Raw genomic sequence first — 27,175 nt, 5'->3', positions numbered from 1 at the left:
TAGCCTTTTAAAGTGATCCAAAAAGTAATGTAGGTACATATGCCACCCATTTTACGTAGTGCTCACAAGTACCTACACCATCCTACCCCCCTTGCTGCAAGCCAAATTAATTGAAATTAATTAATTGTACTAACGTTAAAGTTTACACCTTATTTCCATAGTGCCTTATTGCAATAGTGCTTTAGCAAAGTCAACCCCCAAACCATCCCAATAGTGCACTCTGCACTAAAAAATGATTCTTAAGACTCTAATTCCGTCGAGCTTATGACTCTGCTTATGACTCTGATTTTCAATTTTCACTTGGTCACTAGCGCTCTCAGGACTCCAACTATGACTCTGACTCCGTCAGTAGTGAAAACCAGCCTTAAAATACACAGCAACTCTGACACTAAATACTTAAAGAGTGCTGTGGAGAGGAAATAGAGGAAATATCATAGTCAGTGTCTAACATAAAAGAGATATTGGGAGAATAAAATAACTTCATCAGCTACAGTTTATCACTGGCATCGCTCAGCTTTATTCACTTACAATATGTTTACACATTTGAAGATTTCGAAAGTAAATGCCAAACAATAAAACAGTATACTCTACTTTAGTGGAGTCCCAATTTCTCAAATCCTAAGTTTATTAAATCTGTTGATTAAATTACTTGAAACAAAAAGCCTTTTATCACACTCAAATTTTAAGAAAGGTGTAATCCACATTCAAGCCTAGTGGTCCACATGGCTGGTGCTATTTTAATTTCTGTAGCATGAAGCAAGTAGGAGTAGTTCTACCCCAAATCTTAGATGCGATGATAGTCCTAAATGGGGTTACCCCAGCACTAGTTCATCAGGACCCATTTATACTTGCTGTTTAAAGAGATGCAGCTGTGAGACTATGGTGTTTTGTCCAAGATAGTCTGCACAGCAAGCGCTCCCATACGAAGGCCTTTGTCTACATTCTGGCCACACACAAATTGGAGTGGGAGTGAAAATATTGATGGAGAAGACCAACCCCTGCTTCTTCAAAGATTTTTGCTCCCACTCCAATTTGTACACAGCCAGAATATGGAAAAAGCTTCTCGCATGGCAATGCTTGCTTCGCAGGCCAGGTTCTGTTCTGCTGATAAATTTGGCATGACATCTTGAAATAATACCTTGTTTTGACAAACAAAGATCTGTATCTGTAACAAAAAGGATGTTGTACAAAAAAACTGTTCACTTAGTAGCGATAAAACAAAACCTTAGGTTCATATTATTTAATGTACTGCATTGCCACTTACAGTTTTTCAAGCTTTAAATTTCCAAAATAATTTTTGTCTGCCTAACTGAATCAAGAAATTGGAATTCCATTGTTCATTTTAGTTAATGTGTACTCAAATTCATCACATTTGCAAACAAGGACAGTATCAGCTTGAATCACAGACAGGCCATAACAAGTGTTGCCATGTTCCTTGATTAAATTATGCATATTGTCTTTAGATTAATAAGATGATTGTGTCTGTGGCTGTTGGTAAGGCCGGTCATACTGGCGCCCATATCTCTCCTGCCAGTTGTACCGATCTTGCCTGTCCTGTTTTTCTGGCCTGTCTTGTCGATCATAATGTTGCTGATTTTGTCGACGATAGCGGCCTTGACCTGGAAATTAGTAGAGAGTGGGTAAGTCAAGCAATTAAAAAATTAAAAAGGCTTCCTAAAATACTCATTGAGTAATACGGGTTATGCCTTTTGCACTAACAGTCTCGATTTAACTGGAAATAACACTGGCCCAGAAAGGGGTCTTGCATTTCTCAGGCCTTTTGTCACACTAGCAAACTGTTCACAGGCAAAATAATCAAACATTAAGCACTATATGTAGACTTAGTGTGAGAGACACCTGTAAAAGTTTTCCCAAGAAGAAAAGAAGTACTCTAAGCAGTTCATACCTTGTCTGTCCTTGAACTGAACAAATCCTCCATGTCTTGTGTCATAAATACGCTCATTGTTTTCTACCAAAGTGCTGACCTGAAAACAAGTCGTAAACACTCTGTATTAAAGTTGTTTGATAAGCTGTAGGTTGAAAAGCTAATAGCAGGGGTTTCATTAATGTTTTCAACAGGAGGGCAACTGGTTTTCACAGGTGGGCAAAACTATTTGATCTGAAATTCTTTATAAGAAAAACTTTCCACTAGGTGATCAAACCAGCAGGTCAAAATAGTCTTCACAGCTGGTCAATTTGCTGGTGCCCAACCCTTAATGAAACACCTGGCTAACAGGCTACAGTATTTAAGATTTTACCTTATCAGCTAATTGCAGCGCCAAGCTCTGAAGGAGAGAAGGCTCGGCTCCTCGGTGCATTACAACTGTCTGAGTTGGCTCATCCCAAGAGGCCTGGAGTGAGAACACAACCTTGCTTAGAGTTGAAATTTGAATTCTTAATGACCACTCAACAAACTTAATTAAAACAACTAATTTTTAATAGTTATGATATGAGCCTGCCCTTACCAGCATATGATCAGTGACATTGCTAGCCAAAACTCAGGGCTTGTGAAGACTGTTGGTGTATGTTAAATGTCAGAATTCCACTGATACCATGGTTGTATAATAATTCTCCAGAAACCTGTTTTGATTTTCTTTGGTGAATTCCATTTAAACTCCAGCTTTGAAGCACAATAATCTTATTTTAAAGTTAGACACAGAGGGAAATTGTTCTTTATTACAATTCTCTGACATCTTAGTAAAATTTGCAGTTAAGTGGTGGACTGCAAAACCTTAAATGGTTATCGCACAGGGCTGTAAGCAAGATTAGAGGACATGGGGTTCAGACCCTAATCCCAAGCGGTGAGCCTTACATGTGTGGCTTTCTCTACGCAGATGTCAAGATTAATTTTTAGATACAAATTACTTAAACTGTTTGACTGTGAAAATAATAATAATAACTACTTATTATCTGAGAGTGAGATCTTTACGGGAAAATCTCAGACTGAGACCTTGCAGTATTGACCAAGCAATAGCGAGGTCTATACGGTAAGGTCAAGGTAATTCTCGTGGGCATTACAGGAAAATAATGTCCTATGATTAGCCAATCAGAGTGCCTGTTATATCAGATACAAGAACAAGCCATATGATAATAATAATAGTAATAATAATAATAATAATAATAATAATTGAAAAAGAAACAATATCACAAACCTGCAGCTCTTCGTTGATGATCATTTTGCTGATAGTGCTGTGCACCACAGATGGAGGCAAATCAAACATTTCAGCCAACGTATACAAACTACAAGTAAAGACAACAAATACATACTTGAGCTGACACTGGCACACCAATCACAAATAGAACGGATAAAGATGGTTGGATAACTGGCCATTTATACCAGAAAAATAAACCACGGCTTCCACAAGCTGCAGCTTACATAAGATGTGAACTGGACCATTTATACTAGCGCATATTATATAAGATGTGAAGTGCTCCTATAAATGATTTCTGGCTTATTCATGACTAATGCCTTGCTTTTGTGCTGGTTGTCATAGCAATCGCAGAATTATGCCAGCTGTCATGCAAGTGGGAAAAAATTGGGCTTGCTCAGTGTGAGGTTGCATCTTAATTAAGCCCCAAACAAGGAGTGATACCATTTTTATAGTGTTTCCCATCTTATATAAGCCATGAAGAGCTCAAAACCCTCGTGTTACACAAGCCGTGGCTTATGAAAGATGCGAACTGGTACTGTTCATATGGTAAGTGCATGACTTATGTAAGCTGCAGCTTGTGTAAGCCATGGCTTATTTTCCTCATAGAAATGGGCTTTTTATTTTCCTGTTATGATGTAACATCAAACAGCATTGCTCCTGACTTGAAAAGATTTCATGACAATTATTTTCCTGCAGATAAAAAGTTCTCAAGAAAGAACTGATGCTGTCTTACATCAAACCACAGCAGGAATTTGAACTTGTCAAACCATCTTTCAATCCAGTCACCTGGTATATCCCCTTTGTTATGATAAAGATTGCTAATTCTGACTGATTTCCTCAAAAGATACTGCTGCTTAATCTATGTATTCTGTAGGTTTCTTTACTATGACCATGATCAAGTTTGTCTTCCTCTGTGTTACGAAAAATTGCCTAAGTCTAGTTTTAGAACAATCTAGAGCTGGAAGTCATTCAGCCATGACCAATTTGTATGAGAACATTCTAGAACATTCTGATCCTTATGTAATTACTCAGATTACAAACTGTGTCAAACTACTTAATTTAGCTTGTAATAGAAGTTTCTGGAACTTTAAGCCTCATGTATGTTAGAGCGAGAGTTTCTGCTGTAAGAGAGATTGATTCAAATTTGAAGAAGCTTAGTGCTGTAAATTCATGAAGTTACCTTACGGAAATAAATTACTTTGTTGCTGTTACCAGCGATGCTGAGTTCTGTCTGGAAACAACCCTGCTCTACAACGATACTCGTAACACTCTGGTCAAATCTGACAAAATATGCAGTAATGTCCACATAAGGTGGATAACTAAAGGTTTATCTACCATGCCTGTAACACTGGGCTCAGTAACAAAACATACTCACCTTGTGGGAAACATTATTCTAAACTCCTAAAGGATGGCCCATCATTTTCTGGAGGGGGAAGGGGTTGGTTGGGCAATTTCCAATAAAAAATTCCTGCACAGTAAAAACTGCTGCAGAAAAATCTTGTAAGGGGAGCCATGGGGAAAAAAAATTAAGGAAATTCTTTCTATTATTTTTATTTGGATTTAGACATTAAAACAATTCTTGCACAAACTATTGCCTGACTAAAAAAATCATGCACAGCTTAAAGGTGAGAAAGAAATGTCATGCCCCCCAAAATTGCCCAACCCCAACTCAACAAAAATATAATGGTCTGTCCCTAAATATCAGTAGAAGTAGCATGAAATGGTGTGATGTGATCTTGAGTACAAGTGCTGTGCATGGTTGAGGAAAGAGGGCAAAATCCAGGGCTAGCTAGCAGAGAGTAAAAAATAAAATAAAGGATGATCCAAAGAAATACACCTTTATGAGTGATATTCAGAGCAAAATAAAGCAAACAGGATGTTTTCAAGAAGGAATGCTAATTTTGATTTTGACATTACCAAGTGAAAGTCAGGCATAACAATTAAAAGAGATTTTCATCAAGAATATGATGCACAAGTTTTTCCAAATGAGGTAGTGTGTATTGTAAACATTATATGCATTGCTACATTTCCCCGTTCCTCTGAATGTTTAAGTACCTCAATGAGTCATACACGCTGTTATATGTGAACAAATATGTTCTCAGGCTTTCCTCTTGAATTTTCCTGTGAGAAAAAAAGAAAAGCCAATTTCACATTATTGATGATTGATGTCACTTTCATACAGTATCTACTATGCACTTGATCATACATCCAATTTTTTATATTGAGACCTAAAGGCAGAAGCTAAAAACAGACATTACCTTGTCAACATTTCTTGTACTTGCTCTGTTTGGCGAAACAATTTCCATACCTATCATGCCACAGAGAACAGTTTTTAACTTGGTGTATTTTTGCCTTAATATGTATCTTATTTTATATATACTGTAATTATCATCTCAATAATTCTTATTTATTAGTTTTTTAATTCTTAGTCAGCGGGACCCCGTTGATAACGGTACTTTGTACTGAAGGGTTATCCTGGGTAAATATTCGATTATTATCATTAGCATTATTATTATTATTATTATTATTATTATTATTATTATTAACAGTAATTGGACCAAGTGGAGTACAATTCAGGGAAAACTCACCCAAGTAATGTCAAAATCGGACAAGCATGAAGCGCAAGGCTGATTTGAAATTACGAGCACGATTTCTTCCAAATTGTATGGTACAAAGTCCAATTACCAATTACATGCAATTGTATCTATAACAAATTTCAGAATTAAAAATGTCTCGATTAATTCTTTTGAGCGAACACATCTTTAGCGCTTTTCATAAGTTTTGAAAACTTTAGGAAGCATTGCAAAGGAAGCCATTGAAGCATGCGTAATTGATGTGCGAATCCCGTGGTATCCAATTACAGGTATCCAATTACAAAAAGTTCAAATTGCATACCTGTAATATGACACCCAGGTGGTTGCGTGCCGGTTACGTGACAAATAGGTGGGTGGAGAACCAATCATGATCAAGAATTTTGTTATAGATATTATTATTATTATTATTATTGTTGTTGTTATTATTATTATTATTAGAAAGAAAGATAATCTAACATTCACCAAGCAATCCAGGCAGCCAAACAACCAACAAACAACAATAATAATAATTTATTACTAGTTCTTTTTAGGCAAGGCCAGAGTAAACTGTGAAAATTGCTGGTAGGTATTTCAATCCTGGTTGTCTCAAAATTTTCCAAAAGTCAGTTAGGGGCTTTATTCCATGCACCCCTTCAGTTAATGTTTTAATAGTTAGAAAAAAACATCTGTCATATTCGAGATAATCCTGCATTCTTTCCTGACCAATAATTAGTTTTTTTAGGAGAAGGTTGGTTTTAAGTGGACATAGTTCCAAAAGTTTCATGTTACCTTGACCGCTAATATGTAGTCCTTGCATTGTTTCCAGTCTCCCTTCTTCATGGCTTTGGATGCAGCTACTACATGTTCACGCATACTCTCTGGAGGACCTGGGATTAATCCATAAGGATATAAGTCAGTGGCCTGTTAAATACCATGAAAATAGACTGCCAAACATCCAACAACTTACCAACAAGAACAAAGTATCTTTTTCATAATATATCAAACACAAAAGACCATGTTTGAACACATTTCCAAACACTGAGAAGAGAGTGGAAAATACGACACGTAGTGGAGTATTTTTGACAAAGTTCAGGGTGTTTAAAAATTTGGTCAAATACTGTCTTAAGTGTTTGATATATCTTCTCAATCGAAACTAAAACTAAGGAGAAAACAAAAAAATGAAATCATGAAAATCTATGCTAATTAAGATCAGATATCCAAACACCACCACCGTCATGATTTCCTTTGTTTAAACTTGATGAATTATTTCTACTTTAAAATTCATTAAAATGAGTCTGAGAATTAATTTTCAACAAACATAAGCATGACATGTTCTCCAAAATAAAACAACAAGACTTCAATTTATTTATTACACTTGTCATACAGTGACATCAAGGGAAAACATTTATCCCAACTGTTTCCTGTAGTGACAAAACCTTGTCCCTTTAAGAAAATGGCCTGCATATTTACAAGTCAAGGAAAAACAGCTTCATGTACTAACCAACTAACGTTTGCTTTTCACTTTGTCGTAACTGATAGTGGAAACTCTTGCTAAAAATATGTGGTCTGTAGTCATACGCATGGGCTGAAAAAAACAAAAAGCAGAAAAGTTATGCTAGACTTGCAAGTCCTTCCTCATGCAGTGTAGAGCTGATATAATATAATACAATAAACTTTAAACAAAAAACAGAAAAGATCTTCCTGATAAAGCCAGATTTAGTAAGAGGGCTGATAAGGCCACAATCACTTTGTTTGTCTAGTAAATCTATCCCACAATGCAGGAAATAGAATATTAGTACGTCTACATTTTTATTCTCTGGGGGGTGTTCCACCTGCTTGTCCCTAAATTGTTGGACTTGCACATAACAATAATTGGAATGTTTTGTTTTGAACACATACCGGCCATCCTAGGGATTTCCGTTAACATTGCTGAAGTAAGATAGACACACTCCAACAGCTCAAGGTTTATATGCATGTGGAATGGAACCTGGAATTCAGATAAAACAACAATGACGGGGATCAAAAGGGATACTATTGAATCATTCAAGTAACTACCTCCTTTAAAAAGAGGATAAGTACCAGGGACAAAACTGGTTTCACATCACTACACATAATAGGAAGGCACAGTGGCCTCACGGTTACTGCGCTTGTTCTCGCATTGAGTGGTCTGGGTTCAAGCTCTGGCTGGAGAAATTGTGTTGTGTTCTTGGGTAAGACACTTCACTCTCAGAGTTCCTCTCTCCACCCAGGTGTATAAATGGGTACCGACAAATTTAATGTTGCGGGGTATTCCTTTGATGGACTAATATCCTATCCAGGGGGGAGCAGAAACACTCCTAGTCTCTTTACACTACAGAAACTGGAGAACAAGCTATGGTCTGATGGGCTACTTAGTTCATATGCAGACTTCACCTTTTTACACACATTACTTCTCAAAACAGTAACACTAAGTAACAAAACAGTGACAACATAGCATTCAAGCATGACTTGCCCGCAGAACATACACTGTATGACCATTGTAGAAGAACAAGACCACTCAGATTGACCAATCATAAACATTTACCTCACAGAGCATTTGCTGAACTACAATAAAAATGTAAGCAGCATTTTTTTTTTAGATCTCCATGAATGTGATCACCATTTCATTTTATCCATGCCTCCCCCCGCCCCCCAACAAACCCCTTCACCACCTTCTATTCCAGGAGGTCCATCCATCTGCTAACAGAAATTATTCTGGTTACAATACCTGTCTTCTCTTCTCAATCTTTTCTTATTCTGGGGTTCTCTCATACTGTCTCTGCTGCATTAAACCCTAAAAAGCAATTTCAAAAAATGTACTGCAATTTTTAGAATGATGTTGTGCTCTGTTAGAAATAGATATCTTATGAGATGTTTTGGTGTGTAGCATTGCTGTATATTTTTATGAGTTGTGCTGTATTTTGACGAGCCCTATGGGCTCGTCAAAATACAAACATCGAATAAAAATATAAAGCGATACTACACACCAAAACATCTAATAAGAGATTAGTTATCCAACTGCTGTAGTCAATAAATTCATCAATGAAAGGGGGAGAGTGTAACAGTTTTGCGTGCATTCGCTGACCTGTATGGCAAACAGGTTTTCTACTGTACAAATAATTGTACAAAATCACTGAATATTTGTACTGTTACTTGGATGGCATTCGCTGCAGTTGGATAACAAATACAGGTTACTGACTGAGCGTGAAGTCAAGATGGCTGGATATTGGCCAAGTTCTTATTTCATGTGTTTATGGCCTGAGACGGAGTGAAGGTCATAAATTTGAAAAAACAGAACAAGGCCAATATCCAGCCAGCTTGATCAAACAAGCTTAGACAATAAAGGATTTACTGTATGGCTTTCAGGGAAATTTTCTTGCAGGACACGGCAGGTAGTCCCCAGTGGGCAAGATAGCCCCATCTTGCCCACTTGGGTAACCAATCAAAGCACAGAATTTGGTTCATCTTGTCCACTCGGAGCTAGCCATATAATAACTCATAATATTACTGGTATCTGTCTGTTCAGCAATTGTTGTGGCCATTTACTAAACAGGCCTTATATCACACAGACCTGCGCAAGAAGCTCTTTAGCTCTTCCACTTGACTGGACATCATGCAGTGCATTGTGGGCATCCTTGATCATGCCATGCCTGAAGGCACACAGGCCAAGTTGTACCATGGTCCTGTTGTAGAGAATCTGGATGGTGCAAAAACAACACAGATCATCAGAGAATAAAGACAATTGTCAAATAGTTGATTTTGTATTGATGAACTACATGTATCAAATTCTCAGCAACGGCATTAAGAAATGTATTCATAAATTAACAAATTAAAAATATATGGAATTCATATAACATTTCAAACTTGTGACAAAAGAGAAGAGCTCCTAAATTTTCCTAAAATTTTAAATGCTAAATTAGCTAATAAATGCAGGTATCTTCAAGAGTATGGTAATTAATTGAACAAAGTAAATACAGAAAACAAGAGAAAGAGAATAAAATATATTTACTGCAAAAAAATCCTAAGAACAACAGTGAAAGAGAAAAGCAAACAAATAAATGACTGTATGAGGTGCTTTTATTACAATACTGGGCAAGAAATTCTACATTGTATGTTTCATTTACTAAGGCTAAAGACAAAAATATTGACTGTGGCCAACTCTCATGAAACATGCGGCAGTGTGAACACCAGATAGTCTTAACACAAGACTAGTCTGATATCACTTCTTCTACTGCTTTATCTACCACATGTGTAAAACTCAGCTCAGTAACCACAAATACTAAGCTTGTGGAAAACATATGTTTGCAATGAGATATAAGTTTCTAGTTCAAGTAAGTTGAGAATTGAAATATACACTGTACCAGTGTCACTTAATTATCTCTTTTGATTAATTTATGACAATTTTTTGGCAAATTGTCAATGGTTTCTAAGCTAAATTGCAAGACCTTTTGGAGACAGAGATGCCATTTTTCAGGTTAGTGTGGCATTTGACAATGCTACTTCCAATGGTTCTTCCATTTTGATTGCCCATTTGAAATGGGGATCAGGGTTGGCGTAGTGGTGAGAGTGCTCCCCTCCCACCAATGTGGCCCAGGTTCAATTCCGGCCCACTGTCATATGCTTGCTCTGAGGGATTTTCTCCTGGTTCTCCCACTCTCAACATTTCCAGTTTCCAGTTCAATAAGGATAGAGGATCATCTGCATGAAACCCAGCTTGGACTGATGAGGCTTCCTCTCTAAATATTATTATTTATTTCAAAAGTAGTCCAATATCAATCAACGGGTAGCCAAAATGTTGTTACACAAACCTGCGTTGGAATGTCAGAATGTTGGATGGTCTCCTGTAAATGTGACATGAGCATCAGATCATGAGCCTCGAACCAGTGATCATGTAGAGCATGGTGATACACGTGACAGAGCATGGCTCTAGTTCGGATACGGTCGGAAGTGTCGCGAGAGTAGATGAACTTGCACATCTTATCTACCTTCTCAGATGAGCTGGGTCCTTCTTTCTTTTGTTTTTCAGCTGGTTGTTCCGTTTCTGTTTTCTCACCCTCTGTTGAGTCCTTATCTGCTTCTGCATAAATAAGGACAGAATAATTACTGAGTACATTGATACAATTAATTACTGAGTACATTGATGTACTATGATAACAGGGTTCGTACCCTTTTTCAGAAACAAATTTCCAGGACTTTTCCAGGACTCAGATTGATTTTTCCATGACTCTAAAATTCACATTAACCCTTTCACTCCCATTATCTTAATGTTAATTCTCCTTACTGTCTGCCATACATCTCATATTTTTTTACTTGAGTTTAACAGATTTCCAGAACTTTCCAGGACCAGTAGCCCTTTTCCAGGACTTTCCAGTCCTGGAAAATGCCACAATAAAATTCCAGGACTTTCCAGGTTTTCCAGGACCCGTATGAACCCTGTGATAAGTTTAGCTCCAAAAACTTAAAGTTAGTCCCCCCTTCACTATAGTCCATGGCTCTGGTCTAGGAAAAATTACGAGGGGCCCAATTGAGGTTGCTAACCATGAACTCTAGGTGCCCAGCACTTACGCTTACAGTATATGACCAATGTAAGCTTTTCCAGTCACCCTGAGGTAAAGTTAGTAACCTGTGGCACCCAGGCACTTCTGGAGCACAGCCCTGATAGTCATTGACAACAAGCATTAGAATATTTTGCACCTTTCCTTTCCTTTGATACATTTATTTGTGAGTTAAAAATTTCTTCAGATGTGCCTGCAAAGTAAACCCTTGAAATGATTTCACAAAACACACTGCAACTCACAATCCACACACAACCCTCCCCGCTCCAAAAAAAAAAACAACAACAGAAAAGTACCCAGGGATAACTTTCACATGGTACTAACCAGTTTCCTTGTTTTCCTCATAATTTATAAGCTCAGCATCAATCTAGAAACAGAATGACAGTCATAATTTATTCTATGTAAAGCACTTTGCAAGTACATGTACTTTTCATCCCAGGTACTTATCATATGGCCAGTCAGAAGCCCGGCAGTATTTGCTTGAGTGTCATATATTAATAATTATTGGCTTTGCATTACTACACCACATAATTGGCTTAAACTCAAGCAACTTTTTCATCCCACTATGCGTCAAGCTACGTGTATTTACTTTGAGTTTTGATTGGTTCATTGAATTGTCTGTGCTCTTAATCTGTGGTTGGCTGCAGTAATTACTCTGGTTTTGGTTTTCTGACACTCAGTTGAAGGGGTAAATGGAATAAAGCCCTGGGTGAGTTTTGGAAAACTTTGAGGTAACCAGCATTGAAATACCTCCAAGCCATGGTTGCAGTTTACTCTTCTCTTCATCACTGCCTAAAAAGAACTTGTAATGATAATTTATTGGTAGATAGTTCCTTTTAGGCAAAGCCATAGTAAACTATGAAAATTGCTGGTAGGTATTTCAATCCTGGTTGCCTCAAAATTTTCCAGAAGTCACTTAGAGCTTAATTCCACGCACCCCTTTAATTGAAAACTGCTCTAGATATAGTATCAAATCAAATGTATGTAAGGGGTAAAGTCTGCATGTGAGACTTTGAACCCATCAGGTCAAAATTGTCTTAAAGCAAAGCTAGAGGTATTTCTATGTCCCCCTAGATGGGATTATAGTCAGGTAAAGGGTTCCCCACCCACCTTGTACGGTGAAGACAGGCCCCAAGAGAACAAGATGTCTTGCACAAGAACCAGATCAAAAACGGCACAGTGAAATTATTTTATATCATTAAATTTTAATAAACACGATAAGATGCAACTTTTAGCAAAGTTTAAAAAAATTCTGTACATAGGGTTCAGAGCCCCCTTAAAGTTTCAAAAATTTAAGGTGGCTCTGAACCCCATGTACAGATATTTTTAAAACTTTGCCAAAAGTTGTGTCTTATTGTGCTTATTAAAATTTAATAATATAAAAAAATTTCACCGTGCCGTTTTTGAATTATAAGCCCTTAAAGCATCAATTAAGGGTGTTTTTAGCAGGTCACACTGTTGCTATTATAACCTATTGTGTCCCGCAAATGATAACAATGTGTTCACCAATGATTGGGCAGTTTTTTGATACCATGATTGTAGCATTCAGTGATAAAGAGTGGTTAGAATGACCCATTCTAAATCTAACTGCTGGAAACTGTTTAGAGCCACCTTAATGCCAACCCAGGATTAAAAGTTAACCGAAGTATTCATTTTTCTTGCATAAAACTGTTTTTCACTGCTTACGTTTTGTGTAGTTTGAGGTTTAAGTCAAGCTCAAAACTGAAGGACAAACAGTATAAACAGAAAACCCCACCAAAAAGTTACAAAACTCAAATCAAGATTCTCGCTAATCCTGGGTTAGCTTATTCGGGCTTTGAACAACCCAGCCCTGCAGTCCAGCCCACTTATCATTAGGCCACTACACCTCCCATCAAAACATTTAGGAATTCCTTAAAGTTTACGATACAAACCTTGTAGTAAAGATGCTCAATGTGGCGCAAGTAAACTCTGCAGATTTCTGATCGTGACCCATTTACTTCCAGGTAGCTTTGTAAATTTGTAATGAGTTCACAAACTATTTCTTCATCCCTCAGTCTAAATAAAAGAAAGCAAAAATAATGCTTATTGCAGGATTGTCAACCAGCAAAAATTACTAACTACTTCACAATCTCAGCCAGGTAAGCCGTTGGGCTATTTTCATGGTTATCATAGACATCACTTTTAAAAATTCCCTGACTTTTCCCTGATAAAAATCAAATCATTTCCCTCAACAAATAAATACAAAATGTCACATGTAAATTGATAGTGGCTTCTGGCCTCAACTCACAGCCATCCTTTCTACTCGTTCATTAGGACTGATAAGTTTGCAACAAATTTTCCTTCTTCATAAACAAAAAATATTGCTGAGATTACAACGACCCCAAATGTTTCCTCTAGCCTTCAAAGGTATTAAAACAACTGTGTGAAATTATTTCAATTTTCCCTCACTTTTCTTCAAAATTTTCATTTTCCTTGACTCAAAATAAAATTCCCTGACTTTTCCCTGACCTTGAAGAATTATTTCCCTGACCATTTCCTGACCTAGCTGTGGCAACCCTGATCTTTGTGATTTTTCAGAAAAAAAGGAAAATCAGCTACCTACATCAACAAAACCACCAACGAGAACATTTTGTCACAACCGTGCTTGACCCCAACTACCCCAAGTGTAAATCTCAAAATACCTTCCCAAGGTGGTCAAAACTCTCAAAATCAAGTTTCTCAAACGAAAATAAAAATTATGGATGCTGTTGACTCTGAATATTGGAGGATAATTAGTTAGATACCTTGTCACATATTCAGTGGAATGGCAGTCACATCCTTGAAGCATTTTGGTGAATTCATCATCCATACGCTCCACAGTAATCAGGGGACAGCCACGTACTTTCAAGGGTTGATCCAAATGCTAAAGGAATCATCACACATTAAAGATACGCTTAAAAAGACTACATGAGGTTATGAGAACATCTCTATCAAGTAAACGTCAAGAAACTTCTTTAAAAATATTTTTATCCAATTTATTGATGGCATTAAATGCAGTTAATGTAATTCAACAGAGTTAAAAACAAAGAGCATCTGTGTTCACATAGTTGTCAGCAGTGTTTTGATATGTGCATGCACCAGGACTCTATGTGCTCCTGACTGGGACATGTGTTGGTAGCTTTCTCAGTGATAGCGTTTTAAGTGAGCACTGTTTTGCTTGGGAGCATGTCTTTAAGCATTTCCCCTCCCTTCCCTCCCTCTTTCCACTATTGATTCAGTGTGACGGGTGCCTGTCTCCCCTTCCGCGTGGGGACTCAGTTGCCAGGATTTGTCAGCCATGGGAGCGGTCTTCATCTAGGAGCTGGCTGCCAACAGTGGAAGCTCCTGGGTGTCTCAGGGACACAACCTCCATTTAGCAATGCAATTGTTAATTTTTTGGCAATATGATAAGGAAATTTAAGAAAGACAAATTTCAACAATCAGCCAGCACAATATTCCTAAAAGAGACTTTAAACTTGTGTCTATTACATGTAGGATCAACTGTTTTATGCTGCTTAAGTTTTAAAGAAAGTGGTTGTGTACAAACCCAACCACTCATAAGGGTGTGTCTACATTATACCTGGGCGACTTTCATATCGGTACAAGTTCATTCCATGTCCCTCTTGTGGTTCAGTATTTATTTACATGATACCAACACAAACTGTCATACCAGAGTGAATCATACCTGTGTGATTTCACCCCGATTCCTGTCGGACTGGAGTGACATTTTCATTCCAATATGAAAATTTACTCATGTCTCATGTAAACATTGCATAACTGTTCTACTGGGATATCCCTTTTACTCACACTGCCATAAAGATGCCTTAATTATGTAAACACGGTATGACTTTTTCATGTCATAACAGAATATAAGTCATGCTGGTATCGTGTAAATACCTCCTAAAAAAAAAGGAGTCCACAAATCTTACATCTACGTTCTCCGACTCTTCAGAAATGTTCTCTCCAACAGTCACTGTGTCTTGATTTTCAATGAGAATATTTATCAGTTCATCAATCTGCTTCAAACATCTGCAACTCACAACAAGTTCAATCAGGATTACTCAACATTAATATGCAAACTCTGAAGTTCTAAGCCTTACATTTTTCACTGCCATCAATCATAAATTAATGACAGATGTTCAACAAATCATGAAAAAAAAAACATAAAATGGATTGAAAACAATAGTTCCAATACTTCAATTTTTAGCCACAAGATGGTGTTATCTAAAACAGAAAATCAAATACGGCTCATTACGTTTGGTTGTGTATCTGGGACAGATTCAATGATTTTCAATTCAAATGACCCAAAACACAAAAGTCGAAACAATCAATAGTTTGCTACACTATCGCAATTGTTATCGATGTTTCATATTCACTATCGATCCATTGCTATCATAGCATTAATATTGCGATTCATCGAGAGTTCGACGTATTGTTACAGCCTTATTTATTAGTCTATCTGGCTCTACTTCCTACTTACTCCTGCCACATCTCTGATTTCATACATGTTGCCATGTTCGGATTGTAGTCGAAGATGGAGGAGATGATATTAAACAGAAGCTTCACAGTCATCCCAGCACCTACAATAAAGAATTTTACTCCAACTTAATCTTATGCACTGCACCTTAATATATCAATTTTTACTGTGCAAGTCAAAAAATCGTGAATACTTGGATTTGATTTTGACCGGTCAACCGTGTACTGACCAATCACAATTAAGTTCCAGACACACGAGTAAACCTAAAAACCACAAACTTATTACTTAATTATATACATTACACCGATAAAAGTAAAATATAAATTTTAAGGTAAAAGCTGTTAAAAGCTGTTAAAATTATGAGATATAAAATTGTAGTTTTCTGATGCCTAAGTGGCTTTTTTTTTGCTACACAACAACATTCCATAAAACATATATCTGGTCCTCACAGTTATCCGAGTTTCACAGCAATGGGCAACTCATTATCTTTAATAATTTTATTGGTAAGCTCTTTATCAGCCTAGAGTGACTGACATCTCATTTCTCTGTATAAATATACAATAAAAACCCGGCTATAAGAAACTAGAATTCTCGAGATCAGGCTGAACAGGTTCTTTTATTTTAAGGTAGTTTTTCACAATTCAGCCTGATTAAGTATTTAATAGGTTCTTATTAACTTTTTCAGAGTTTGAATATGTCTATTTTTTTATTTCACACAGACAAAACTGGGTGTTTGTTAACGGCATGGCTTAGATGATCAAACAATCAAGGTCCAAGAAGAACATCAATACAATCCTATATTTTATTATAAGATATTTACATTTTAAATTGACTATACTGCACTGTAGCTTTATGGAAAACATAATCAGTGAAAATCAAAAAAAAATTGTAAATCAAAGCAAACATATACACAATAACTTTTTTGTCAGAAGTTTCTCACACAATTAAAACCCAGAATTTAGACCATCAAAATTGGAGTGATTTTTGGTATAAGAACATATTTTCTTTGCCACACTGAACAGGCTCTTATATTTTTGGGTATTTAAATGCCAAATTTCAGCCTGTAGGTTCTTAAAACACTACAGGTAAGTTCTTATAATTATGCAGGTTTTTACTGTATCAACATCACAACCTGTAAACTTCCAAGCAAAGCAAGGTAAAATTTTCAGCTATGGAATATTGTCTAACAATATACATATCGCTTGTTTGACACTTGTCAAGTGTCCAGTATTAATAGCTACATATTTTTACCAGACTTGACTTTTGATAGGCCAGATGCCAAAGAATGGACTTATATTTCCCCTCATATCATCTAGTGAGCTAAAAGCTTGTTCAAAATACGTATGTGCAGATAAAAATGAAAGTAAATTACTGACAATATGCCCATTTCTATTCTATTCTATCATGATCATTTCTATTATTACACAATAGCAGACATCCTAAACTAAAAATTATCCTAGAGATCACCACTTTTATCTCCTCTCTTTACTATAGTGGCACTTCAAACAATAATTAAATACTAGTGACAAAAGTGTACCCACCTAACTTGGCATTGTCGGAAATAACTCTCAACTGCTTAAGGAATTCAATCTGGTCTGTGCAGTCTGTGCCCTGAGAAACCACAACAACAAAATGCCCCTTTTAGTGAATACAAGAATAGGCCCTGTGCACTTACATGTACTAGGTCACATAGTATAAAATAAACAATGTATAAAAACCCCTAAGTTACATAGCGGCAGGCAGTCAAGCTTGACTGTAGAGTGTTGGATGCCCCACTGAATAACTTGAGGCTCCAGCATGGCTGATTTCGTATTCAGGTGATGTAGCAGCTGTCGTAACGTATAATATGATTGGCTTGCTACCCTAGCCAAAAACAAAAGACCAAACAATTGAAACAATGACTTAGACTTAAAAACAATAGAAGCTGCTTACAATACCAAACAAAAGCAGGTTATGAGAGCCGCTACACTACTGTCGTATTCTGCCCAGATCAGGAAAAGGGCCTATCAGCCAAAAAGTGATAGCTATTAATAGTTTTGTTCCAGAAAAACAAACCTACCGTTTTTCCTCACCCCTATTGCAAATCGCAGTTTGGCCTTACATACTTTCCTTTAAAATCTTTGGCTTTTTGAAAATAACTTATCAGGTTTGAACAGTAAAAGTCACAATCATCGCTGTGTTTGGATCCCTGGGGCAGGGGGGAGATACTCTACAAAATCCTATATGGGAAGGCTCTGCTCCAAGGTCCAGCCCCTTAGTCTTTTCCGTACCATTTTGACAGAAAAGGTACCCCTTTCATCTACTTTCTTCTGGCCCATATTATGAATAGATTGCAGAAAAAGGAAGTCTTCTTGTCATTTTCCTGTAGTGCATAATAAATGAAATGATACAGCCATAAGGTGCATCTGTTTGAAATGTATTAATTAAAAGTCCCTTAAAACAAATAAATGATGATTTGTATACCCTTTCATACACCTCAATTTGTGATATCCCCACCCTTTTATATACCTGAAACCTGAAAAAGGTACCCTGTTTTGGGTGGAGCCTCCCCTTATAAGCCATTATAGGAAGTACCTCCCTGCTAATTTTTACAATTTTATTGATCTTGTTTCTCCTTAGTTTTATTTTCAATTAAGAACTTTAAAATATATCAAACACTTGACGCAGTGTTTTAACACCTCGATGTGCTGAGCACATTCCTTGTTGAGCCTTAGTTCCTATCTATATACATGTAGCATTCATTCCTTTGAGTATCTCTTTCACTCACCTTTTTCCTCTAGCAGAGAGTATCTCATGCAGTTTCTTTAATACTGTAATATATTCGTAACCGGAAGTTGTGTTAAGCTGTTGTATTACCCAAGATGCTTAGAGAATAAAGTTGTTGTGTTGAGCAAGCCTCGTGAACTTGTCTTGTTATGTCACCAAGCCATACTTTTGCTAGTATGTTTCAAATACAACTGCATAAGTGATTTCTGTGTCCTTTGGAAAGAGCTGCTTGACCTTTTCCCAAAGAATACATCATTAAAATGGTTACAACCATGAGCATGTCTAAAAAAAAAATACATTTGGCTTAAAATTTATGTTAGTGAACAGAGGCTATGAAAGGCTTTCACAAGTGGCCCATGCATAAGGTTTTGACCTTTACCGTACACATAATATGACCGAGAAAATTATTTCATTGTGATTGGCTGAGAGAAGGCCAATTAACTGTTAATTTTGAATTTGCACTGCAGTGCAAATTAACAAGAAAGCTTTTGTACCTTTCTCAGTCATATAAATGTAATAAATGAGTTATGGTATGAAAGCTCAAGCAATAATTAAGGACTTTCAAATTGCTCCTGCCTAAAGGTTCATGCAATTTTGAGAGAATTTTCAAAAATCACCCGTAGTTTAAATCCTTAAACTGCCACTAAGCTCCCAAATTTTTATTCCTTTAATAAAATCTACTAGTTTCCCTGATTACTTCAGCGAAAAAATCATTTTGATTGATAAAATCCCTGTGTTTCTACAGGCGTTTGAACATGTAATTTCTATGCTCAGGACTGCACAAAGTGGGATCTGGGTCGGGCTACTAGTGACGTCACTTTGGGAACTGACCTAAAACACTCAAGAGATTTTGACTGAGCTTCGAGCGCTATCAAAACATTTTTGGGTTATTTGTGATTCATATTTGATCAAAACTGGACAAGATTTTTGAGTGAAAGAACTGTATCACCTAGCATTACAATTCAGAGTCAAGTTACGATTTGGACGGCTGCAATATATTTTTTTTTATTTCTAGGTGCGGGTCGAGATTGCCGCATTGTAATGTAGGCCAGGATCTAGAATTTGTGGGTCCATTTGGGTTATAAAGGTACAAATAATGGCTGAAGAGTTAAGTTACAGCTCTGAAAGAGTTATAAAAATGTCAATGAACACGAAGAGTTGGTGATTTGACTTTATGGAGCATGCAGATTTCCGAGTGTCAAAACATTTTTAGATTCATACACAAATTTCCCTCGAAATACAAGTTAAAATGCGATGCAGTCATAGTCCACTCCTGCCTACTTCTCGGGATCAATGATTGAAAATAGTTTTAACATAATAAGCAGAGATGTATTCTCAGAAATGGAATAAAAACAAAACTGATAACAAAGCTTTTTTGCCTATTACATGTATTGTTTGGCAGTATAATAAAATAATATATTTTTCGTTTAGCAGAAATGCCCAGTCAGAATGTCCAACCAGGCTAAACTTTTACCTGTCAAAACCTCAAATTTACCGGACAATTGTCTGTTGACCGACTGTTATTTGCAGGCTTGATATAGGATTTATTATATGGTTTTAGAGAGAATTTTTCTTGCAGGACATGTTGGGTAATCCCAAGCAGGACGATAGCGCCGTCTTGTCCGGTTGGGTAGCCAATCACAGCATAGGATTTGGTTCATCTTGCCCACTCATGGAGCTAGCCATATAATAAGTTATAATATTACTGGTACATGTATCTGTCTGTTCTGCAATTGTCCTAGCCATTTACCAAAAAGGCATTACATCACACAGACCTGTGCAAGAAGCTCTTTAGCCCTTCCACTTGACTGGACATCATGCAGTGCATTGTGGCATCACTGACAGGCCAAGCTGCACCATGGTCCTTTTATAGAGCATCTGGATGGCACAAAAACAACACAGATCATCAGAGAATAATGAAAATCATCAACTAGTTGATTCTGTGCTGATGAACTATCAAAGTCTCAACAACTGCATTAAGACATGTATGCAGTTCATTAATACATTTAATAAATATTTAACAAATTAAAAATACCGTATTATTTGATTAAGCGCCCAACCTCGAATAAGTGTCCACCTCGAATAAGCACCCACCCTGAAGGTGGAAAAAGTTAATAAGCATCCAGCCTCCAATAAGCACCCACCCCCAAAAAGTACTTTTTGAACGCCCAATCTCGAATAAGCGCCCACCCCCCCCCCCCTCCTCAAAAAAAAATAATAATAAAGTGCACAAGAGGAATATGTGTATTGATTATTACGGTATTTCTTTAATGGCTTACAATCTCTAGTTGCATTGTCTGAAAATTTTATGACAACATTGGAATTTTTCTCAAAGTTTCAACTGAAATGTCCATGTGGGCGCAAAGTTCTTTCAGCCTCAAAATCTTCCGCTCAAACTTTGTGGCAATAGCCCTCCCTGCTTGGTGTCCGCACTTTGATTGTTCCTCACACAACAAGTCTGTTCTCATGCCTTCTTGACCCTGTTACTTTAACAGAAACCTCATTATTGTCGTAAGCTCTCAGAAATGTATAGAAAAGATAAGACAGTTCCATTGGCACATGTCCTACAAGCTCACTGCCAACATCAGCTTCCAAATATGTCCCAATTGCATATTCATCATGTTGTTTGGCTTCCTTGCGATCATCCTCGTGGCAGTTAAGTTTCTCTCCCAAAGTTGGAGTCCACGCAGATTTATAAATATGATGACCTCATACAATGGCGTTAAAGTGGGTTACAAACCTTTCAATGTTTTGCGCACGTGTTTCCCGAGACCAAAGGAAAAACCTTCTGCCTTGCAGTGCAGAGGTGTTGTTTACAAGGTCAGCTATGTTGATTACAACTTCACGTACTATGGACAGACTGACAGAGCCTTGGAAACAAGGTTAAAAGAAAATAAACAGGCAGTTCAGGTTGGAGACAACAATTCCAAAGTTGTGCAACACACGAACCAATTTTTCCATAGTATAGACTTCGACCATGCAATAATTGTAGACAAGGCTCATAATTTTTATGAGAGACTTCTTCTCGAGGCTGGGTATTCGCAGAGAGACAACAATGCGGGAAACAAACATATCGCTGTCCTGGACGTTTACAAATCCCTCGCGTAATCACGCGCAGCAGTCATTCGTTATGATTTTTTGCTAGCGTAGCGCGAGCAGATCTGTGAACCATTAGAAAGCTGTCACTCAGTTGGCTTTTTCAAAAACTGATGAAGACCGAAGTTGTTTGATCGAAACGTCTTCTAAGTTTTATTAATGTTGTTTCTAACGTTAACAAGAGTTAGTGTCAAGCACAAATTTTAATTCTGATGTCCATCCCTGATTGCACTTTTAGTATTTTCACCAAAATCCAGTCCTGGTACTAATTTTAAAAACGTATACAGTCCTGTGTACACAAATTATCGCCATAATATTTATTGCAGCATTGTACAAGACAAAAAACAAAACAAAAAATAATTTGATGCTATTGTTGCATTCTTAATGTTTATTGTAAGCTGGGCAAGCTCCTGTAGGCAGCCATCTTTCCTTTACCACTCTAGCGGGTGCTTATGAGAACTATTCTCATAAGCAGCTAGATCTAGTCATGGAGAGCTTATTTATATCACCAGGGTGTCCACTTATGAGGGTTTCCACTGTACTTTTCTGCACCATTAATTACCAACAGCAGACTGTTATTTCACTGTGACATCACAATTACTAATAATTGATAAAAAATTGTGATAAATAATAATAATAACAATAATAATAATAATAATAATGATAATAATAATAATAATGATGAACAAAGACTTCTGGTCTGACAATTTCATTGTGCCACAACAATTGCAAAAAGACCTCTGGTAACTGTAATAAAGATTGCACGAACTAGAAATGATAACACTATAATTACGGTTCAACCCCTAGCTATTAAACAGCCACACTCAAGCTCCGGAAAATGGATAGTGCCCATTTAACAGAGGTTATAAAAACAACAGAAAAGCCTAGCCTGGGACTTTGGTTACTGGCCACCTAATAGGAGTGGCTATATAGGTGGCTTCTTAATATGGGTTTCTGACCATATTATACATGTATATATGTCATTGAGCTAGCATGAGGTCTGTATTGGGGAAATATTGGTCAAATTCCTTTTTTGCAGGCTTATAGATTCTGCCATAGGCTTTATTTAACTAACCCTTGAGGCAAATTTTGCTGTTATAATATGGCTTTCATTATAGTCATGCCTTTGTCTTGTATCTGCAAAACCCAATCAACCAGCTAGGATAACTTATTTTGTGCCTTGGGAGGGAGGTACTCAACAAAGTTGTATACCTGCAGGGTCTGCACCAAAGTCTTGAAAGTTGGCGAACAATTTGTTTTAAACTCCCCCTAAATGTTCTCCACCAGGCACTGTATTGAAAAATCCAATAAAAACGATAGGTCACCTTTCTCACTAAAGAGATGTGATGGGCCGGTCTTGCCCAATTTATGCCTAATCACACGTGCTATTTCATCAGTTCAAGCTACATTTTGCAGTAGCTGGAATCAACGGTTATTAAAGCAATGCTTGAAAAAATCTTGATAGGTACAGAATATCGGGCAGATGGAACAATGAAATATATAATTTATGGCAAAATCACACAATTCTAAACGACACTGACTTAACACATTCCTTGAAACGTTGTTTTCAAGGTCATAATTCGCATCCTCTAGTATCAGTTTCATGTACTCTTTTAGCTACATCTTTTTTTCCTTCTGAACAATTTTTTCTTAATTTTTTAACTTTAAGACGGTAATTTGTACACCAAACTTATGCAATAAAAAATATAGGTCACCATACAATTCATTTTGCAATGATTTATTTCACTGTCATGAGGGAAATCTCTTGCGCTGTGTATGTGCACACCCTCATTTGCATGCGCTAATGACACAAAAGTCATGCGCAGTAGGGATGCGCAATGCAATATATATACCACAAGGAATAAATGCTCGTTAGTTAGTTGTATCAAAACTGGATAATCTGTTCCATGAAAATAAATTTGATAAAGATGGAGAAATTACTTGTGCGGAATTTCACGCACGAAAGGAAAACCTTTGAGTTTTCTGCCACGTGTAGCATTTACTGAATAAAACGTCGACGCAAAATTAAAAACTCAGAAAAAACAACAGCAAAAACCTGCAGTGGCTTGCAAAACTAGGCGAGTTACATTAGTTACTTTCAACCCGTCGGTTATTGCAAGCAAAAACTTCGGAATTGACTTGTGTATCCTCTGGATGAAAAAAAGAATGGCCCTTTACCAGCCATATCAGGCAATTCCATTTTAATATCGACCCCTCTCTCTCCCCCCAGCCCCGTATCGAGAGACTTTGAATCATATGCCCTCAGAAAAGTAAACTTTTAACCCCCAAGAAAGGAATCTCAAAGTGCCGACACACTTCCCTTCAGAATTTATTAACAAATAAAAGGTGCCGACACAGTTCCCACCAAAGAAATAGCCTTGAAAGGCTCCCCCTCCCCCTTAGATTTCCTAGACCCTCAATAGGGGGAGGGGTGCAGATAAAAAATGGAAATGGCCATTGTTCATACAGTTTGAATGAGCTTTGATCTTAACTGTTATGCACCAGTCAAAGTAAATCCCTACCCCCCCCCCCCCCAACCCAGGAAAGGCAGGGACATTAGCGGGACAAAAACTGATCATTGACTCTCAAAACTGCCCCGGTACGCAGGGTATTGGACGAGAATAGGCCTTATTCACGACAACCGCCATGTTTGTTTTTACATCATAATGCAAATCAGGCACGTGATTTCTGAAGAGGCAAACAAGCTAAAATTGGCAAATTTCAGCTGGTGTCTTATCATGTCTGATAATTTTTTTCATATCCATGCTTTGGTTTTAGTATTGGGGTGAAAACATTCCAAGTTTTACAGAATTTCAGCACTTCTATAAAAAGAAAACGGCTTGCATAGTTAATAAGTCAAGTTATCAAGAAACTTTTGCAAACTTAAATTACTAATAAAATCGTTATTCCATAACTTGGCTCCCAAAAATGATTTTGGTATAGATACTTGACCGTTCAGGCGAGCCAATTTTCAGAAAAATGGGAACCATTTCAATGTTTGCCCCCTGGCAGACAACGTGGCTAATTTGCATTATAATATGAAAACCATCATGGCGGCTATCGTGAATATGGGCTATTGCTTCCTCGGCATCCCAACGTATCCGAAACAGGCAATAGAGTCTAGAACTGTGTGTTGCAAAGAGACTGGGACCAGCCTAGAACGCAACCAAAATGGCGGAGAGAAACATGAGTAGCTAACTTGTTGCTTTTTAATTTATTTCATCCTTGGTTCTTGCTTGCCATCCCAAGCCGGTTTGAAACATTTTGAACCAAATAAAATTGGAGCCTCAGCATATACTTTCGTTGGTAGGCGGGGACAAGCAAGGAAATTGGAATGAAAATACTTCCCTGGGGGTAAGGCTATTGGCTCATTTTTTCGAGTCCTTTTGTCCAAGCCCCCGCCTATTCCCGGGTTCGGGGGGGGGGGGTTACTTTGACTGGTGCATTACAAAATAAACAGTTGGCGGACAATAGGGTTGGCCATATCATACTACATTAAAGAAACTCAGACGACAATTACAGTTAACGTTCCATATATCCAGTGCTTGAACTAATCTCGCCGTCTGCAGATCAGACCGTACACCAACAACACCCAGATCAGAATTGAATTTCTTACCTGATTTAGAATTTTATACACCACTGTGCACTCAGATATAATAGTTCCTGTTGATGACATCTGGTTTCTTCGGAGAGGAGATATTTAGTTTCAAGCTTTGTTGTTCAAACCACGCACCTAAAGTTAAAAGTTCCCAAACATCGACGCTCAATCCGCCATCTTTGTTTACGATGCTCTTACTGGTTAAGCCGCTAATTTTTGACTCGCTGGCTCAGGAGATGGTCTTTGCCGGGGCTGGGCGGGGGATGGTCGGGGGATGGTCGGGGGATGGTGGGGGGATGGTGGGGGGTGTTACAAAAACAAAAATATCTACAAGAAATCTCGCAACACGTAATCGCAGGGAACTGAGGAGTCTTATTTTAACGTATTTCCATCTTAATTCACCGTGCAATTGCACCGGAAATCAATCTCGTATTTTTAAGCACATTGTAGGTAATAAAACTTGACCTTTAATATCGCGTTACGCATCTGTTGAAACTCTATCGTCCGCAAGATGCGCGAGAGTTCACTGTACTGACATAACATCAATTTAATTCTTGACAACTGGTTCCTGTTTGGTATGCGGCTTTTCAGAATGTTCGAGAACCAACACACTATTCTAAAGAAGTAGCGTCTCTCTAGCATCTTGTCTCCACAGATTCGAATTGCTCTCTCACTGTGAATTTGCCAGGGCATTGCTGTCTCCTTTTCTTGACATTTGTGAATGCAGGTTTGTTTCTCTTTTTATAAACGCTAAGGGCTAATCTACATAGAAATTACGTTTTGTTGTGGCGTTGTCGTTTGGGACATGACATTGGCTGTGTTTGCCCATCCTATAAACGGAGTCAAGGAAGTTGTTGTAAGCTTAATCGTTTTTGAATGTTTCTGAGAACCGAGTTCCAAAGTCATTTTTAGCTTTTAAAAGTTCTCAGAATATATTCCTGAACATCAGCCTATAGCTTTTGATACGTAATCTAGCGTCTTCTATGTACGGCGATTACGAGTAGAGGAACTGCACATGAAGGCAGACAAATCCATAAACAGTTTGTCATTTGTTTGTAATCAGTTTCTCCTTTACCACTAATCTTGTTACTTCGCATCAAAATCAGTGTAACCAACATCTTTGACTAGAGAACAAGCTATTACACAGAATTTAATCTTATTGCCACCAAGTGAACCTGATGGCGTGATTGACCTAACTTTCCGTGATTTGGTCTGAGTCGCGTCTTGGTTTGTGTTCATAGGCAATTGATAAAGACTAGAAAACTGTGGTTAAAATTAGACTGAGAAAGTTAAACGTTTGAATGAAATTTGATTTCAGTCTTATGCAACAGTTAGACTTAACTAAGGCATCGCCTCGGTAACACGTCAACTGAAGCGGAAAACAAAAAGGGACAACAGAGTTGTCGAGTATCAGCCAAAGTGAAGTCGAGCTTAAGAATTTTATACTGCTCCATTTAAAACCAAACAGAGAACGCGCCCAACTGACCTTGGTTTAGCACGAGAAATGTTTCAAAACTGTCACTTTACACAAATAGCAGCAGCTGAACTAAAGAAACACTGTCTGATGAGGTCGATGTTAAAACATTAGCTTGCCAAAATATATTCCTTAGGTGTCTTTTCCAGCTTACGCTTGAAGAAGGACATATGTTTTCAAACTTGTAAACTACCGCTAGCTGCTAAAAAGAGATAATCAGTATTCAAGCTTCAACTCCATCCATTTTCATGTCTGATAAATTTTGAAACTATCTTCCGTTCTGTTCATTTACTTTTGCATTTCTAGCGTGGCTCATTAACTATTATTTCCATGTGTTCCCGTCCCAAATCTCGGCAGCCAAAACTATCGAAAAACAAGATCTACTTCTCAAAAAATTTTGTCAGATAGCATGCATGAAGTCAATACCTCGTCCTTGTTGTTATGTACTATTCAGTGGCGGATCCAG

The 27,175-nt window shown here is 37.5% G+C and overlaps 2 protein-coding genes and 1 pseudogene across 10 annotated transcripts in view; 1 reads left to right on the top strand and 2 right to left on the bottom strand.

Moving 5' to 3' along the window:
- Positions 1-27,175, top strand: part of LOC149097752 (uncharacterized) — a 119,437-nt gene that overhangs the window by 75,707 nt on the left and 16,555 nt on the right. The window lies entirely within an intron of this gene.
- LOC149097754 (eukaryotic translation initiation factor 3 subunit C-like) lies at positions 489-4,326 on the bottom strand. The gene is made up of 4 exons (XM_089278946.1): positions 3,153-4,326; positions 2,259-2,351; positions 1,907-1,985; positions 489-1,619 (listed from the first exon to the last, which is right to left on the bottom strand). The coding sequence occupies exons 1-4, from the start codon at positions 3,219-3,221 to the stop codon at positions 1,465-1,467; spliced, it is 396 nt and encodes a 131-aa protein (XP_089135072.1). The 5' UTR covers positions 3,222-4,326; the 3' UTR covers positions 489-1,464.
- On the bottom strand, positions 4,684-25,455 carry LOC149097753 (eukaryotic translation initiation factor 3 subunit C-like; annotated as a pseudogene). Its single transcript, XR_016204030.1, has 17 exons — positions 25,254-25,455; positions 20,317-20,419; positions 18,543-18,823; positions 17,317-17,386; positions 15,779-15,878; positions 15,228-15,327; positions 14,064-14,182; positions 13,212-13,335; positions 11,623-11,665; positions 10,552-10,820; positions 9,315-9,440; positions 8,472-8,537; positions 7,625-7,712; positions 7,227-7,310; positions 6,515-6,612; positions 5,411-5,460; positions 4,684-5,273 (listed from the first exon to the last, which is right to left on the bottom strand). The product of XR_016204030.1 is annotated as a eukaryotic translation initiation factor 3 subunit C-like (transcript).

This window comes from Orbicella faveolata, unplaced genomic scaffold, assembly GCF_042242905.1.
Source record: "Orbicella faveolata isolate gen_17 unplaced genomic scaffold, um_ofav_v1 contig_47, whole genome shotgun sequence".
Lineage (NCBI taxonomy): Eukaryota > Metazoa > Cnidaria > Anthozoa > Scleractinia > Merulinidae > Orbicella > Orbicella faveolata.
The sequence above is the reverse complement of the archived record's forward strand: the minus strand, read 5'-3'. Positions and strand labels throughout refer to the sequence as shown.